The sequence below is a fragment of the Eublepharis macularius genome, chromosome 8 (genome assembly GCF_028583425.1).
Source record: "Eublepharis macularius isolate TG4126 chromosome 8, MPM_Emac_v1.0, whole genome shotgun sequence".
Classification (NCBI taxonomy): domain Eukaryota; kingdom Metazoa; phylum Chordata; class Lepidosauria; order Squamata; family Eublepharidae; genus Eublepharis; species Eublepharis macularius.
Window position 1 is genome coordinate 11,130,499 of NC_072797.1, and position 19,019 is coordinate 11,149,517.

At 46.5% G+C, this 19,019-nt stretch overlaps 1 protein-coding gene across 1 annotated transcript in view; it reads right to left on the reverse strand.

The window, feature by feature from the left end:
- The window catches only part of EPG5 (ectopic P-granules 5 autophagy tethering factor), an 86,070-nt gene that overhangs the window by 3,155 nt on the left and 63,896 nt on the right, over positions 1-19,019 (reverse strand). Inside the window, exons 34-43 of the mRNA XM_054986445.1 lie at positions 18,845-18,920; positions 16,851-16,954; positions 14,262-14,437; positions 13,299-13,484; positions 10,936-11,145; positions 10,460-10,604; positions 9,153-9,395; positions 7,099-7,318; positions 2,679-2,894; positions 1,156-1,270 (exon numbers count right to left, since the gene is read on the reverse strand). Of these exons, the coding sequence (XP_054842420.1) occupies positions 1,156-1,270; positions 2,679-2,894; positions 7,099-7,318; positions 9,153-9,395; positions 10,460-10,604; positions 10,936-11,145; positions 13,299-13,484; positions 14,262-14,437; positions 16,851-16,954; positions 18,845-18,920 (1,691 nt within the window). The remainder of the gene's footprint in view (positions 1-1,155; positions 1,271-2,678; positions 2,895-7,098; positions 7,319-9,152; positions 9,396-10,459; positions 10,605-10,935; positions 11,146-13,298; positions 13,485-14,261; positions 14,438-16,850; positions 16,955-18,844; positions 18,921-19,019) is intronic.

The following is a 19,019-nucleotide window of genomic DNA, read 5'->3' on the forward strand; positions in this document are numbered from 1 at the left end:
TCTTTGGGAAAACACATTTTACCCTTTTTTATCCCCTTAGGGGGCAAATTTCTTAAAACCCCTTCTTAGTGGCTGTTTATATCATGAAAGGAATGTTCTCCCCAAATTTCATGTTTCTAGGTCCAGGGGTTTGGGCTGGGCATTGATGAGTCAGTCAGGACACTTGTCTTTATATATATAGAATGATAACCCACCCTTTTCCTTTGGCCCATGTTTGAAGTACTCCTCCAATTTAAGGAGCTTTCCTCCAACTTAAGTGGCTCTTCCGTTGGAGGAAGAGCCCCTTAGAGGATGGTTAGATGGACCCCAGTGGAGGATTCTGATAAGCTGATGGCAGTTCTGAGATTTGAACAGGCGCCTGCCTAGCTCAGCATTAAGATGACCTACTTATCACTAGGTGAATCGGTGCATGGGCTCTACTAGGTTCAGACTGTACAAAAAGGTTGGTAAGAGGAAACGCTCCCTAGTGGAAAATCTCCCAGTTAGAGATGGGCACGAACCGAAATATGAACCAAAGTTCATCACGAACTGGGCTGGTTTTTGGTTCATGAACCAGCAGTTCATTGGAGCTCATTTCTGACGAATTGCAACGAACTGCTATGATTTTTAGAGCGGTTCGTATGGTTTGTTTTTCAGTTCATCACTACAGCCTGCCGTTGATCAATTGTTACCTAGGCAATGGGGGGGGGGGAATGGAACCTTCTGCAGACCTTCTGCAGCTCCAGAAGTGACAAACTGACCAACTAAATGAACCAGTTCACAAACTTGGCAAGTTCACAGTGGTTCATGGTTCATGAAACACAACGAACCATGAACCGCAATGAACCGCCATTTTCCCGGTTCATGCCCGCCTCTGCTCCAAGTCCAAGAATACTCATACTGGGAATGGTCTGTGGTCTGTTCCAACATAGATCTGCAGGAGGAGGGCAATTGAAATCCAGCACTTGGATCCTCCAATTTCACAGTGGCTCTGTCTCTGAGCCAGTAGGTATATGCAGTACTTCTTGGAGGATCTTGCCATTCCATTGAGTGGCTAAAAAAGCCGGGCATGCCAGAAATGTAGGATAGTTTAGGCTGTTCCTGCACTGGGCACAGAGTTAGACTAGATGGTCTGTAAGGCCCACTTCACGATTTTATGAATGAATCCAAGCCTACCTGCTGAGCTTTGGAGGACAGCTGCAGTTCTGCACCAGACCTCAGCCGGATCTGATTCTCCATAGGAATCTGTACCAACAGGAAGGCTGACATACTGCGAGCGACCACCCGAAACCTTCAGTGAGGAAGCGAAGAGGTAAACGCCAGAATTATTCGGCTGTGTCTAACTTCACAAATAAAATTTTCAATATATTGCACCTAAAAGGATATGATAGGATGGACAGCAGGGTAGGGTAGGGCAGGAGACCGAGAGCAACAAAGAACCCCTTCCCCGTCTGCACAACCTGCCCTAAAAGCAAACGCATAAAGTGAGGTTCGCTTTATGAACTAACCCTCTCTAGATTGAGTTCTTCCTTTCTTCTTCATATTTTAAGTTATGTTTGAAGAACATTACTTAAGACTTACAGGTAAGAAAGAACGAAAGAACGGACGAAAGAACGGACAAAAGAACGGACGAAAGAACGGACGAAAGAAAGACTCAGTGGCTGCCCCCTCACAAAAAGGTTTCTCTCCCATCAAAGCATATTTCAGAAGCATTGTTAAAAAGATGCTTCCCACATGGGCCAGAAACCCTTGCTTCCCTGACCCACTGGCCCATCCACGCTCAGCACCGTCTCCACTCACCAACCGTGGCTCTCCAGAGACCTCTTCTAGTTTTGCTACTTTCAATTTGCAAGTTCAGAACAATGGACCTCCCCAGGGTTAAAGGGGGTCACAGGATTTTTCTCAGACTACAGATTCTAACTTCCTGCACTTCGTAGCTCTGCTCCATCAAGCTAATTACAACTAGTATTATAGCTAGTTTCCTGACACTCTAATTTGCAATACCCCTCCCACCCTCTGCCTGACTTATAAAAACTCCTAACCTTTTCCTACTCCGCGTACTTGATGAAGGGAGATTTGACTATCGACTCTACGGTGCTACTGGACTCAAATCTTGCTCTACTTGCAATTAATTTCACTAGAGATGCCCGGCATGAAAGCTTGATGCTTGCAAGGCATAAACACACTGATCTACGCAGCCCAAGTGTGAGGGGCAGGAAGCAGCTGCAGAGGCAGGGGGGCTCTTGTCAGACAAGTCATCATCATCCGCCCCACACCCTCTCCCCTTGAACCAATGCCCAGTAGAGAACAACTGTACCCTCATCAGCTAGCTTTCATACTCATCCACCTAAGGCTACCTGACTCCTCCCAACCAGGTCTACTCTTCCCCTCTCCTTGTGCACCTGCCCTCTAGAGGACAGAAGAGTTTCCTGCACAAAGAGCCAATCATGGCCAGGAGACTAACCCAGAAGCTTGCTTTTATACCAGTGACTAGTGGCATACATGAGAATAAGGCAAGGACTTTGACCCTCCACAACAAGTGAGAGGCAGTCTGCCCAGGCAAAGAGAGGCTCATAGAAGCACATATTTCTCTGGGGGCCTTGCAGGCTTCAGGCACTGGTCATGGACGGTTCCTTCCTGCTGTACAGAAGCTCGGCTCTTGTTATTGTTCTCATCTTAGTGAAGATGTCTCGTCATACCTGTTTGACAAAGGAGATTTCCTGCCCAAGCCGATAGCCCCGAGTATCCCGGACGTGAGCCTCTCTTCAGCCAGCAGGGCTTGCCTGCCTTGTAAAGACATCAGTGTCCGGATGACCGCCTCCATCAAGATGGAGTCGCCCTGCTCGGTTTGGAGGAGGCAGAGCTGCAGGACTTTGTGCCACCAAAGGAACAGCTTGGCTTCATCCTTTGCAGAGCTTGAAGTGGAGAGGGAACAACACAGAGGGTTAGAAACCAATCATCTTCCCATCATCTCCTAAAGCAGGCCTCCCCAATGTAGCACTCACCCATTCCAGGGCACCCACCAGTACGTCCCTTGGCACCTGTTGAGCTTCTCAGAAAGTGGGCAGGGCCACTGTAAGGCACAACTTATTCGCTTCCCTCATTCAGCTGAAAGAATTTTCAACTGGAAGATGAGGAGGAGTGGTAAGCAACTGGACATTCCTTAGTCAGTGTGAGGTTCCATTCCCCCTTCAGAATTTCTTTCTTCCCAGAATGTGCAAGGAGAGAGGGATTCTATTTGGTTTTGTCTCCACAGGCAGCCATTTTGAGTTTGGCTCTTGCTTCCTGTGGAAGCCATTTTAGGAGGGCACTCGCCGCCCCCTCGTAAAATTCCAAAGGTGCCCCCAGCCTCAAAAAAAGGTCAGGGACCACTGTCCTAAGGGGTTAATCAACATCGTTCTTAAGTTTGATATGAGAAGCTCTAGAAAAATACAAAAACTGGAGGACATGAAGTCACCAAAACATCCTGCGCTCGATTTCCCTCAAGGCAGAATACATCTGCTCTGCTTCCAGAGAAAGGAGGTGTATCCCTATAACAGCCATCATCTCAGTATCGCCATAACAGGGACTAAACAGAAAGCCATCTATCAACAAAGCCACCTACAGAGTTCCCCATAAAGCATCACGGAGCCTCACATAAAGCACCACTTCTTCCACTGAGCCAAGGATTTTCATAAATAACAACAACAACAACATTCAATTTATATACTGCCCTTCAGAACAATTTAACGCCCACTCAGAGCAGTTTACAAAGTGTGTTATTATTATCACCCTGTGAGGTGGGTGGGGCTGAGAGAGCTCTGAGAGAGCTGTGACTGACCCAAGATCACCCAGCTGGCGTCAAGCGGAAGAGTGGGGAATCAAACCTGGCTCTCCAAATTAGAGTCCTGCCGCTCTTAACCACTACACCAAACTTCTCAGACCACATTGCTTCATCTTATTCTACCTCAAGGTCTGGAAGTTAATCAGTCTCTCTTTTGACCTACACTGGGGCTTTGGGCTGGCAGGGAGATGCCTGAGAGAATCAGTTCTACGCCGCACTTCTGATTAGCCAGAGAAGTTAATCACGCCCAATGTTTGCTCTTCTCGGGTTTAGGTACTGAAATGTTACCAAATGTATATGTTTCTGTCCTGCAGTCTCCAACCTTGCGCTTGTTCAATGGAAACGTTCGCAAGGAGGAAGTAGCTCGGGCTGACTCTTGAGACTGCCCAAAATAGACCGCCTTAGTCAAAGTCACAATTTCCGAGGCAATGCATCAGCACGGGATTGCCTACCAATTCTGTAGCGATGGGGGCATGCTCCGTATCCCAGTTGGTAACGCTTCCTCGCTTCCTCACATTTCACAGCGAGTGCCTTCACTTTGGGGTCTAACCCTTAAATCAGCTACAAACAGGGAACAAACTGATTTAATTCAGTCAAATGGAACTTGGTGGTGGCTGCTAAGCTGGCAACCACAAAAAAATGAGAGAGAATTGAAATCAGCGGGTTGGATCCAGACTGCATTTTCTAAGGGCGGAATGGAACTTTCTGGCCTCTTCCCTCCCACCGCAGCCCACCAGTCTCCACAAAATGCTGCTTATGGCAGACAGTAAAACAGAAAAGAATCCAGTAGCACCTTTAAGACTAACCAACTTCGCTGTAGCATAAGCTTTCGAGATGCATCTGACAAAGAGAGCTGTGGTTCTTGAAAACTTATGCTACAGCAAAGTTGGTTAGTCTTAAAGGTGCTACTGGACTCTTTTCCTATTTTGCTACTAACACGGCTAACTCCTCTGGATCTCTGGCAGACAGGGGACCCTAAAGAATGATATGGGGGGAGGTCTGCAGCGAGAAAGGGGAACTGGTGGAAATTGCAAATTTAGCCTGAATCCAACCCACTGTCACTTGGGTCAAGCTGAACACTGAATCAGCGGCAGTCTTCAGATACACACAACCTGATTAAAATCTAAACTACGCACATAGTGCAGTGTCACAACTGGAATGCCATTGATAGCTTTTCTCATGGGAAAGGGTTTTTTTTTTCCTCCCGAACATATTCCAGCCATGCTTTGACACCTGTTTCTGACACCAGAAGGCCCAGATCCCACCCCTCACACACGCATGCATCCTCCGTTTTTTCCTCGCCTCCAACCTATCTGCATGTGCAAGATTTTCCACCAGTTTAGAATCTAACTAGATGTGCCAACTTTTCAAAGAGCTGAAGAGAGCCACTGTTCTTGCATATCTTATGTACAAGAAAGGAGAGCGATATCTAGCTCCAAAACAATCAAAACCGAGGGGTGGGGGACAGACAGACTAGCAATTAGGCTATAACCATACATAATAAATATGTATTTTTTTTTGTAAGTACATGGCATTTTTGTATGTATGCACATACATGGGATTTTGTATGTACATGGCAGCTATTTTATAGGGGAGACAAAGTATGCATAAACTGCAACCCAAATGGACAATGAACGGCAGCTGCCTCTAGAGTTCTCTCAACGGCTCCCGATGAACCCTTTGTCTTAACGGGGGCTCCTTGACCTTTCTAGGCTGCCAGCGCCTTTGGAATTTTTAAAGGAGGTGGTGAGTGCCACACCCCAAAGTGGCTTCCACAGGAGGCTGAGCCAAACTCAAACTGGCTGCCTGAGGAGGCAGCGCTTAACAGAATACCTCCATCATCACACCTCATAGGAAAAGGAAAGCCCAAAAGGGGAATGGAACCACACAACGACCCAAGTGCTTACGAGTCCTCCTGATCTTCCAGTGGAAAATCATTTCATTTGAATGACGACAGCCAATAACAAGGCCTGCCTTACAATAGCCCTCATCTACTTTCTAAAAAGCTCAGAGGGTGCACGGAAAACACCGGCAAGTTCCCCTAGGCAAATGCAAGAGAGGGAATCCTCTCTATGGTATACAATGAAACTCAGTCTCAAGTAGAAATATAAATATTAATATTCAAAACATAGTGAAACAGTGTCGAAGGGCTACAGGTACCATAAACCCGCTTCATAAATATCTCATATTACAAGCAATCAACAAATACAGGATAAATAACATGAGTAACGATGGCCAAGGTACAAAATATCAATTCATACACTAGAAGTTGTAACTAGAGATGGGCACAATCTGCATTATGATTGAAAAAAACCCACGATAATGGCGATCGCGCGATCGTGACCCAGCAGATCGTGATCGTCCACGGCCAACAATCCAGCGATCGGGAGAGGCCTGGATCGGGGTGTTCGGGCTCGGTTCAGGGATCCAGACACTCAGGCACCAGCAATCTATTCCCCTGGCAACGGAGCCAGGGGAATGCCTGAGCTCTGTTTGCCCTCCTTCTGTCACCCTGGAAACCCGAATGGAAGCCCAGCTTTCCTTGATCAGCAGAGCTTCCTTCCAACCATGGCGCAGCAACCTGGCGGCTGCCGCCAGCACCCACCTTCCCACATAGCTGGGAATAGCAGCGCGCCCCGCTTTGGCCTCCACGATCCATGATCCACGGCTCGGGAATGGGAGATGATCAGTGTGGATCGTTAATTCAGGATCATCGCCGGCGCCAATCCACAATCAGCTGGATCGTTAATTTTTTTTGGATCGTGCCCATCTCTAGTTGTAACAACCCAGCTACAATCTCAGCTGGTTACAAACATGAGGTATGCCAAATAATAGTCTTTTCTTCTCTCCTACTGCAGGATAGGAATATTCTCCAGTTAAAAGATCTTCTTGGATCTGAGGTAAGTCATATGTCTCTGATATACAAAAGTATAACCAATATATTTTCTTGTTTTTCAGGTCTGGTCCTCGAAAAGCTGTGGCATATCGTCTCGCCTCCAACAGGCTGCTAGCAGAAAGCCTGTTTTGCTGAGCTTCCTCAGGGGTTCCTCGTGGGTAATGAGGACTGATTCTTGGTGTTTCTATAACTGTGAAAGATTTTATACTCCTATTGGGGGGAGTGCTTCAAGTTTGGGGAGGAGAGAACGCGACTATCAGTAAGCAATTTAAACGGCCGGAACAATAACAACAAAATGTATCCACAAATTGGTAGCTGGTACTTGCTCCCTCTCCCCCACCAAAATAATACTGACTTATGCACTAACCCCTACCCCCCCCCCCCCCCGAGATGCCAGTACCTGGGATAGACTTCTTCCAGCCACTTGCTCAGAGTCAACAGTACTCTCATTTCGTTGGCCAAGGTCTGCTCGGAGTTTAACCGCTGCAGCGTGAAGACATAGAGGGTAAGATAGCTTCCCAGGGAAAGGCACTCTTGCAGGAAGTCTTCAGCGGTGAGCTCAGGAACTTGCAAGGCAGCGACGATGGGGCCCCAGCCCAAACCCTGGCTGAGCGGAGAATCTTCAAGCAAGAGAGAAAGTGAGAAGGACAGACGGTTAAGAGGAGAGAGGTTGAGGCCCAGGGGATGTGGAGAGGCTTGACTCAATCTCCTTTCTCTCTGAAAGTACGCGATGCGGTGACTGCTTGTGAAATATTTTGTCATCGAAGGGGAAAGAATCAGAGAGGTATCAGCAGAAGCTAAAAACGGGGCCAAACCATGGAGCCCAAGAGAGTCTCTCACTCTTTTGAAAAACAGCACAGAATTGTATAGCTTGCACTCTTTCCCTCTGGATTTCCTAACCACAGGAGAAGGAATAAAAGATTTTGCAAATCGCTTCTGCCAACTGAAGTTCTGCTCAGGTCATGCTGACCTCTGAGGTTTCCTCGAGTACCGTAAATGAGTCTGCAGGCTTATCTCCAACTCCATAAGGCCTATAAACTTGTGTTTTAAAACACTCGCCAGTGACAGAAGCGCTATCATAATTTATTCAAAGCTGCATGAGCCAGCAGGGTGAGAGTTTTAAGGGATGGGGTCAGTTAGGAAATAACAACAACAACAATAATAATGACAGCCCATAAGCAGCAGCTAGGCTGGGTGGAGCAGAGATTGGTTAGTAACTGGCTTAGGAGTTAAAGATTTTTATTAGATCTCCTCAGTCTGACAGGAAACGTATTCAGACAGAAGAAAAAGAGTTTTTATCTTTTGAAGGAAATTTTGTTCTTTGACTGGTGTGTCAAGCCCATCTGGCTGAAACCCACAGCAAGTGTTACTGAGTACACTGTTTATAGCAGTGTTAGAATCATGGGGTTGGAAGGGGCCTCCAGGGTCATCCAGTCCAACCCCCCGCACAATGCAGGAAATTCACAACTACCTCCCCCCAACACACATCCAGTGACCCTTGATCCATGCCCAGAAGATGGCAAAATACCATCAGGATCCCTGGCCAAAGTGACCTGGGGGAAATTGCTTCCTGACCCCAAGGTGGCAATTGGCATTACCCTGGGCCTGTAAGAAGAGGCCACGAGAACTAAGCACTGATGCGACCCTTCCTGCCCTCCTTCTCATGATCTGCCCAGGTTCACAGAATCAGCCTTGCAGTCAGACGGCCATCTAGCCTCTGCTTAGAAACCTCCAAAGAAGGAGAGCCCACCACCTCGCGAGGAAGCCCGTTCCACTGTGTTCAATGTGGTAAATGCTTAAGTTTATAATGTTTATCTTGTTTTACCAAGTAGGTCCTGAAATTCTGGAGAATTTGTGAGCGTGCGTGCAAGAAGCCCGGCAGTTGAAAGAACACTGAATTCCTGCCGGCTACCCTAAGGAAGGGGAGCTAAAGAGGAAGGAGACCCTGGGTAAGCATCAAACCGAGGTATAGGTTTCCAGGGACTCTCCCCAGTACATCATATCACACCCTCCCCCAGAAGATTCTGAATTCCATGCAAATATTTAAAGTGCTCCAAGTAGTTACATTGCAATAAATAATTATTGTCACGCAGTATGGCCTAGATATGGGAAAAGCCACACGGGGATGTCCCAGTCCAGAACAAAGCATCTGAAATGATGGACGAGACAAAGACACTCTCTCTCTATGGTTGTTGTGGGTTTTCCGGGCTGTATTGCCGTGGTCTTGGCATTGTAGTTCCTGACGTTTCGCCAGCAGCTGTGGCTGGCATCTTCAGAGGTGTAGCACCAAAAGACAGAGATCTCTCAGTGTCACAGTGTGACACAGCTGCTGGCGAAACGTCAGGAACTACAATGCCAAGACCACGGCAATACAGCCCGGAAAACCCACAACAACCATCGTTCTCCGGCCGTGAAAGCTTTCGACAATACACACTCTCTCTCTCTCTCTCTTACTTTCGTTAAAATAGGCTGTGACGCAGGCTTCCGTGGTCTCTGCCATGTGTCGGACCGACGCCAGACTCTGGCACGCAGCTGTTAGGAGGGGCATCACCCCTAAGCCACGCACGGTGGCCCCAATCCAGCACCGCAAAGCGACCCGGAGAGACTCGGCTGTGGAAACGCTGGCGTTGTTCAACATCATCAGGGCTTCCGTGAAGAGACTGCTTAAGGCCAGGTGGCGAGCCTGCATGTCCGTATCTGCAACAAAGAAATATGGGGGGAAGCAGCTGTTTTTCAAAGGCCGTTTTTCAATGAAAAAACTGGAAAATTTGGGAGAGCGCTTTAAAAAAACCCTCCTCTGAAATATTTTCTCTTTTCAAATCAGGAAATGCCTCTAAGGCAAGGTTTTTTGCACTTAAAATGTATAGCATGAAAACGTCCGAGGAGTTCCTTGATTTTTCCAATGGAAAAACTGACACTTTTGAAGAGCACTGAAAGAAAACCTCTTATACTGTAGACATATACAGTATTTTCAAGGGGTTTTTTTTTGTTTAAATGTAAATAATGTTGGCAACAATTAATATGCTATAATGTGTTTAATGATAATACATTCTTAGAGTTGTGCTGTCACTGTATCCAAACAAGCTGTGTCTCTATGAGTTTCTCTCCAAATAATACACTTTCTTTTGTTACAGAATTTGTCTTCCACCTTCCACTTATTTTTCCCTACCTCTCAGAGGCAAAAATCTAAGATACATGTGCTATGGTAGCCTAAGGTGCAATATTTTGCAACTCTTTCTAAAGTACTGGCTACACTTGCAATTTTTCTTATAGAAAATGCAAATATTTATACTTTTAAGTTCCATAAATATGCCAAATAGTATAATTTTATAAGCTGACTAACGCTTTCAATGTTATTAAATCACTAAAATAAGTTTAGTTTTTGATCAAAAGTATTGCATATATATTTTTTAAACTTTTTATTTAGAAAAGTGGTTTTTATGTTTTATAACAAAATCAACTACAACCATCAACAAATAACAGTTCAAGAAACAAGTAAAATGCAAATAACACAGGTTAGATACAACTACTTTCAACTATAGATGAACATTAGAAATTAAAAACAATATCCTAAATATTTTAATTTCTCCCCAAATTTTCATTTTTTTCCAAAGCAAACCAAAAAAAAAACACCCCGAGGGAAAAAAGCTTTTTCCCGCCTGTGGCTTCAAAGTGTCTAGAAATTTTACACCTCTAGTCCCTCCTCCTCCTCTTCCCACCACTCACAAACACACATCCAGAGCATTCCCCTAGGAGCCAACCTGGAGGGTTGAAGAGGACAATGTTATCTAGTAGCTTGGACATCTCCTGTTCCAGAACAGACAGGCTGATTTTCCCATTTTGCTCCAGGATGCTGAGGAAATGAACCATCTGGCGAACGTAGGCTTGGCACTTGAGGGTCACGTCCTACGAAAAGTTAAGAAAACGGCTGCACTTCACTATATTTATCCTAAGGTGATGTAGCAGTCTAGGACCAGGACTTGGAAAACCCATGTTCAAAACCCAACTCTGCTACGGAAGCTTGCTGAGTGACTTCGAACCCATTACTCTCTCTTAGCCTTGCCTACCTCTCAGGCTGTCAGGAGGATAAAACAAAAGGGAGGACATATCATAAATGCTGTCCTGAGCTGCTTGCAGAAAAGATAGGATAAAATATGGTAGACGGATTTGCAGATGATAGAACCAGAAGGTGAGGTGAGCAATTACAAAGCCCACAGCTAAGGAGACCTGAACTTACACGGTGCACGTGGCCGTCGGATGAAGCGCCAAAGCCAGCAGACACCTTCAAAAGCCTGACGATCAGTTCAGCCGCGGGCTCCTTCGCCAAGATGACAGACGGAGGATAGTGATTGTTAAAGTAGCCGATGATGCTCTGATAGGATAAAATGCCGACAAGCTGCCATGGAAGGGAGCTGGTCTGGCCCAGAAGATTAAGCAGCGGAGACTCCTGCGGTTTCCAAAAACAGAAATCTCATTCAGGCTTCAACCAGCCGTCCAAAAGACACACACACGAAAGAACACAAGGGCCGTTTCCACACGCTGTGAAAGCGACGGGCTGCTTATTGAACGCTGGTGGGTTTTTTCACAGATTCCAGACGCCTCCGATTTCAAAGCTTGGCTTCCGTGTGTTCAGAGTCCTTTAAGGCACAGGAAAGAGTGGGAAATCCCGTTCTCACAAAGGTTCTGGTACTGACCTATAAAGTCCTATGTGGACTGGGCCCAGCATACCTTCGGGACCGCCTCTCCCCATATGTTCCCCGGAGGTCACTTCGGTCAGCCACTAAGAACTTGCTGATGGTCCCTGGCCCCAGGGAGGTCCGCCTGGCCTCTACCAGAGCCAGGGCCTTTCTGGTTCTGGCTCCGACCTGGTGGAACTCTCTGTCTGAGGAGACTAGGGCCCGGCGGGATTTGTTATCTTTCCTCCGGGCCTGCAAGACGGAGATGTTCCACCAGGCATTTGGTGGGGGCTAGGCTGTCCTCTCGCTGGCCATACCACTGAAGACCGTCCACCACCCATGCAGGAGCTCATAAGTGTGGCACAGGGCATGATGCAAGAGCCAAGCCCTGTGCCTAAAATGCTGTATTTTAATATTTATATTCGCCAATTGAGAAATTTTAATTGTATACAGAATAGTGTTTTAATGTTTTTTATAATGTGTTTATTGTTTTTAAACTTTATGTAAAAATGGGATGTTGTTACACCGCCCTGAGCCTGTCTGACGGGGAGGGCGGTCTAGAAATGTAATAAAATAAATAAATAAAAGACAGTGAACAAATGAAAGCGAAACTGCCTGCTTCCTCTTCGAAATCGGAGATGTCTGGAATCTGTAAAAAAACCGCCAGCATTCAGTAAGCAGCCCGTGGCTTTAACAGCATGTGGAAACGGCCAATGTCAACTTATCTAAAGCAGGGATATTAGCCCCATAGCTGAGTGGCAAGACGTGCAGACTTTGCATACAAAAAGTTCTATGTTTAATCTCTGGCATCTCCCGCTCAGAGTTCTGTGGGAAGCAATGCCAGGAAAGACCTCCATCCAGGGCAGTGTTTCCCAACCAGGGTTCCACGGAATCCTGGGGTTCCACACGACATCATCAGGAATTCCCCGAGACGTTAGCCAAGAGCTCAATATCTGAGCAAACATAAACAAGCCTATCCCATGGAAAGAAAACCTTGTATTGACTTTGGATGTGAACTCGATTTTGATGCTCAAGTAAATTTTATTTTGATTCGCCACTCCGATATTCTTTAAAAAGATAGATAAAACAAAAAAGACTTGGGGAAAAGGCTTCACTTTTTTCTTATAAGCTGACAGAGAGCGAGTGAGCATAGGCCAATAAATGTTCTTAATAATTTAGTGTAATTGACACGCACTCTTTCCCATCAACTTTTTGTGGCCTATAAATGTTTTCATACGTAGGGCTCCTTGGACTTTGAAAAATTAAATTCCTCGACAGGAGAAAAAAATTGAGGAAGACTGGTCTAGATATACCAGAGGGTCCCTGCCAGAGTGAAGGCAATAGTGGGCTAGGATCAGACCGCTTCGTCTTCAGCCTCTTCAGGTCCATTTTTTAACTCCCAGGAGGCAGCATGTGGCTCACTGAGTGCCGGAGAGGAAGTCCCATGGCATCGCAGTCATGTGACAGAAAGAGGAGGAGCTGAGCAGGGCAGCAAAAACTAAAGCTTTGCAGCATGTATGAGAAGCAAAGGGGGTGAGGTGTCTTCACTCTCGACTCATGCGGGCTTGGAAGCAGATCCTACCCAAAAGCCACAAAAATATCACAGCTCTATAGAGCTGTGGACCACTGGGCTAGTGAATTAATGGGCTTACTCCATGTAAGAATGCTGCTCCGTACAGCCTTGTGAATCCAGTTTTAAGTCCCTGCTCATTATTCACATGGCACAGAAATATATAAAGCATCATATAAGGAAGCAACACACACGGCAGCCAGAATGGAACTGATGGAGCAGAAATCCTCATCTAATTCTTTAATCACAGAAAAGGTCTGGAATTCTTTGGTGGGAGTCTATGGACTACTAGACCCCCCCCCCCATCATTGACAAAAGTGGTGGTGGGTGCCTCGCTCCCTTTTGGGATGGTACCTCTTTGGTTACCAGCTGCTCTTCTTTTGCCAGCAAGACCACCATGTAAAGCAGACACACGATCATGCTGTGAGTTTCTGGAGGCGGGCTGGGATCCCAGGCGTTCGAGAGGACGCTGACCCAGTTGACTTCACATAGAACCGAGCCCAGGAAGAGAAAGCAGCTTTTGGGACTGCCTCTTTCGATCTAGAAGAATACAAACTAAATTTAAGAAATTTGGCTGCAAAACTGTGACCGTTTCAGGGATGAAGAGAAGTTGGCCCTGACTCTTAGGGAAGCGATCTACCTGTGGTCAGGCTTGTAGCGCTTCAGACTACAGGGGGAGCTGGGGCTAGAGGAGTGGCTGACCCAAGGCCACCTGCTCAGCTCATGGCAGTCGTGGGAGTCGAACCAGCAGAGTGCTGAGTCACAGCCCAACCATTTAACCACTATGCTACTGCAGCTCCACTCACTAATGGAGCTAAAAGCATTTGGGGGGGGGATACAGCAATCCATGCTATTATTATCCCCTCCATGCAGCTGAGGCTGAGTGGCTTCCCCAAGGCCACCTGCTCAGATCATGCCAGTCATGGGAGTCGAACCAGCAGAGTGCTGAGTCACAGCCCAACCATTTAACCACTATGCTACTGCAGCTCCACTTCACCAATGGAGCTAAAAGCATTTGGGGGGCTCCAGCAGCCCATGTCATTATGATCCTCTCCATGCAACAGGGGAGCTGGGGCTGAGAGGAGTGGCTGATGCAAGGCCACCTGCTCAGCTCATGGTAGTTGTGGGAGCCGAACCAGCGGAGTGCTGATTTGCAGCCCAATCGCTTAACCACTGTTACAGCAGCAGCTTAGAAGTTAACAAGCAACTTCAATGGTGCTCCAAAGAGAACCAAGAGGCAGTACAGATCGCAAAGCTACCGTTCCGTCTTTTCACTCTCTTATCGAACAGCCTGGCTAACAAGCACCTGCCTCTTACTTTAAAAAACTCTTCCATAAGTTGCTGGTCCGGGTGCATTTCCTTCCAAGGAAGGCGGCCAAATTCGGTGTGGAGGGTGTAGAGAATGTGCTCTGCCATTCTGGGGGCTGCGCAGGTCTGGCAGTAGTGCATCAGGTGGAGCCACAGCGCCCCCTGGTGGCTGGGCAACAGCTTATCTACATCAAAAGGAAAGAAAAAGCAGGAAAGGAAGAAAGGAATACATACAGCTGATGATCCAGTAAAATTCTATCCAAATTAAGAACCTCTTGGGACCACGAACAGCACTGCAGAGTTGGTGTACTTATTGAGAAGCCCAAAGGGGCTCTCTCATGGGTTCCAGATGCTTGCGAAAAATTAAATGATGGAGAACATCCCCTCTCTGTCTGTTCCTTGCCTGCTTCACTGGTGCAGGCTGTCAGGCTATGGACGACAGGATACAGCAGGCAGACCTCTGGGCCGTCGGCATCAAGACACAGGTTCCTGGTGAATGGCTTTTTATTCAGAAATCAGATCACTCCTTATACAGGTCCATAGTTTACTTAGAAGTTAGGGTGCTTCTAAGCAGTACAGCTTCCTTGAGAGGAATAGAGGCTTGAGGCAAGTACAGGTCTAAATACTCAAATATTTCGCTCCTCCCTAGCCCACAAGTTTGAGCGGGAAGAAGTCTGGGAAACGTTTCTGGAGTTTATACCTCAGCTAGACAAGACAGAGAGAAACGGTAACGTTTTCAGACACCCCAAGGTCCTTTGAGCTTCAAAGAAACAGATTACCCAGCTGTGTTCTGAGGCTGGGCGAGGGAGAAACGAAAGCGATGCACATCGCATCTGCAATATGAAATCAAAACATACTAACACAGTATTCGCAATTAGCATCCCCTAGAATAATGACACGCATGTAGGGGCTACAGACATGACACAGGCAGAAGAAAGAAAACAGGGTAACATCTGAAGGTAACAGATGTCATTTAGAGAAGCTGGGAACTTCCATCTTGGAGAATGACGTGGCCCTGACCATGCCTTCTCCTGCTATCTATGAATGTCACAATTCTTTAGAAGACACATTAGAACACGTTTATAGCAGCTGCAGTGGTCAATCCACAGCCTCTGATATCTCTCCTACTCAGGGCTTTTTTTCTGGGAAAAGAGGTGGGGGAACTCAGTGGGTTGCCCTCAGAGAAAATGGTCACATGGCTGGTGGCCCCGCCCCCTGAACTCCAGACAGAGGGGAGTTTAGATTGCCCTCCGCGCAGCTCAGTGGCACGGAGGGCAATCTAAACTCCCCTCTGTCTGGAGATCAGGGGGCGGGGCCACCAGCCATGTGACCATTTTCAAGAGGTTCCAGAACTCCGTTCCACTGTGTTCCTGCTGGAAAAAAAGCCCTGCTCCTACTGGCATCCCAAGCCAGAAAGGGTAAGCTGGGCAGTGATGAAAATTTCTAAACATTGGTGAAGATTGTTGGGTTCGTTCCAAAGCCAGTCTTTCCCTGTCCTCTTCTAGCCCATCGGGGTTGCTGTGAGTTTCACTAGCCTCAGCAGTTCATATTGCAACAGGGAGTTTGGTGGGATCGGAAGCAACAACAGATGAGGTTTCTATTAGCATCCATTAGCTTGATTTGATTGGATTTATTAGACTTTTAACCCCTCCCTCCCCACAAGCAGGCTCAGGGCACGTCACAACATCAATCCGTAATGCAATAAAAGATAAATGGCACAAAAACACACAATAAACATGAGGAAAATAGTGCAATACAATACAGAATAATTAAAACCAGATCATTCCAAGATGTGGTGTTTGTTATTTCTCAAGCTCTCAAATATGAACCAGCAAAGCAACGTGGCCTAAAAGACCATGCCAGGAAGGCCGGCCTGATAGTTCCACCCATGCCCTAACCGCAACCATAGGCCCGGCGGAACATCTCCCTCTTACAGGCCTGGCGGAACTGTAACAAGTCCCGCAAGGCCCAGGTCTCAATGGAGAGAGAGTTCCACCAGGCTGGTGCCAGGGCCGAAAAGGTCCCGGCCAAGGACAAGCGAATATCCTTGGGGACAGAGATCACCAGTAGATGTTTATCAGCTGAACAGAGCACCCTTCGGTGAACATATGGCATGTGGTTGTGCCGCAGGTATGTCGGTCCCAATCCACTAAGGGCTTGCTTCAGATATAGGACATGCTGCCTCGGGAGAGGCAGGACATTAGCTTACATCTGGGGGGGGGCGCTACAGCAGGATCCTTCCACTTCTGCTGCTGAATCTTGCCAAGCTCAGACTACATGGAAAGAAGGCTTAAGGACAGAAGAGCCTTGGCTTTAATACAGGTGTAACATTGGTCAGGCAGGCCCAGAGCCGAGGCGGGGGACAAGGAAGAAAATGATTTCTGTCCAAGCACGGTAGTAGTGTCTGGGCTGAGTATGCCCCCCCCCCCATCCCCTGGCCAAAGAACTAAAAAGCGGTCGGAGCAAAACTGTTAGCAGAAATTTCAAAGAAAACCACCCAAAACCAGGTGCGTTCCAGATATAAGAAGATTTTTAACGGTAAAGATGTAGGGACTTGCAAAATTCTATTCATGGCTGTTAATATGAGGATTATCCAACCTTTAAAACTTTCGTGTAGAACTCCTATGCAGTCTACATATAACTGCACCATATGAGAAGCCACAGGAATGTCACTCTCCAGCCATGGGTAGCAGGGCTGTTTGCTTAAAAAAGAGAAAAAAAAGAAAAAAAATTAAGCATAAAGCCCCTTTCCACTTCCTTTCCAATCCCTACGAAGATCTTAGGGGCCACCCTATAAGAACACATGAATCTGCCTAGAGGAAGTCGAAACATTGGTCCGTCTAGCTCCACATAGTCTACTCAGATGGGCAGTAGCTGTTGTCATGTCTGTGTATAGCCATGCCTTGATTGTTTGTTATAATGCTTGTGCTATACTGCTTTGTTACTGAATATGCTGTGTAACCATATTGCAGAAGTTATTTCCTTAGGTCCCAGAAAGGGCCTCTCTTGTTATCTTAGAGAAACATGCAAGTCTCGGCTAGCCGCGACCCTGATGTGTCTAGATTCCAATTTTTCTCTCCTGTTCCCAGATGCTGGGAAGTAGGCATTGTATTATTATTATTATTATTATTATTATTATTATTATTATTATTATTATTATTATTATTATTATTATTATTATTATTATTTACATTTCTAACCCGTCCTTCCCTCAAGCAGGCTCAGGGCGAGGTACAGCAGTTATAAAAATATAATACAAATATTAAAACCATAAAACAACAGTTCATCATAAAATCAACAAACAGATAACCATCCCAAGATTGGGTCAATTCCAGATTCCTATCCATCAGCACACAGGTGGAGGGAAGCGGACAGATAATGTACTGCAACCCATACGTGGGTCAGCAACGAATGGGCACTACATAGCCCCGTGCTGTACCCATATGTTGGGCAGCCGGCCGGTGGACACTGTATAGCCCCACACTTAGTGGGAGGCTCAGTGAGGATCTCATGTTGGCCTCAACCATACGCCTGGTGGAACATCTCCGTCTTACAGGCCCGCCGAAATGATTGAAGATCCTGACGGGCCCAGGTGTCCTCACCAGGTGTGGAACTCTCTGTATACCTAATACAAAGTCGTAACTGAATAGGTTCTCACAGAACTCTTGTAGGGCCAAAACCTAACTGTCATTTGGAGCACGGGAAAAATCAACTATAACACAGATTGCTTGATTTGAATGGTCACTTCTGTCAAGCTCCGTGATGGAGAAAAGACCTGAACTGCAGAGATCCTAATAAAGCTGATTCTGCTGGAACCAACGTGCGTTCATTGTGGATGGGCTTGAGGGGTTTACTTGCCAGGGACTGTCCAAGGTTTTGGGCAAATAAAGATACTTCTCTAAATGTGCAATGTTCTTAGAGCAATTGCTTCACACACAATAAACACATAACTCTTGCAATTAGGCATTCTAATTTTTAAAAAACACAAAGTTATGTTTCTGATCTGTCAACAAATGTTTGCCTTTTTATTTGCTGTCACCTCCTCCCGTACTGTCCAGCCTGCTAGTTAAGATCCGCCTTGCAAGCCCTGGTCTCTGAGTCCCCCACCTGCAGAGGCAGGATGGGAGGAGACCAGATCCGGCCTTTTCGGTGGTGGCACCTCACTTGCGGAATGCCCTCCCTTCATATCTGACAATGGAAGCGTTGACTCTTGAAAGCTCATGCCCTGTGAACGTTGTTGGTCTTTAAGGTGCTCCTGGAATTGTATCTGGCTGCTCCTCCCCCTCAAGGTTCTCTCCATGCCTACCCCGCCCTCTTCTAAGGACCAGGCCAAAACATTTCTTTTATCCCAGACTTTTAATTAAGGGGCTGATATTTTTCACATTGTTTGTACACCCTGCTTTTAGCCAGTTTTATGAGATTCATTTTAAAGTGCTCAAGGCCATTTTTAAGCTCTGGCTGGGTTTTATGACATTTTTAAGCACTGTATAAGCTGCCTCGAGCAAAGTCTCTGGAAAGATGGCAGAGAAGTTTTCTAAAAACCAAACAGTATAAATAATCCATTTGTAACAAGCTTGTAAGTTTCCCGATACCTTGCATCTTCTTGTTCTAAAACCAGAATCCAAGGAGTAAAGAGTTGGGCAAGGACTGAATGCAAAGACTGCAGAGCTGAAAAACAAAACACATTGAACACACACTCAGGGATATTTCCAATCGGAAAATAAAAATCCTCATTCTATTTCTTCAAAAAGAGGGAACCCTTAGGAC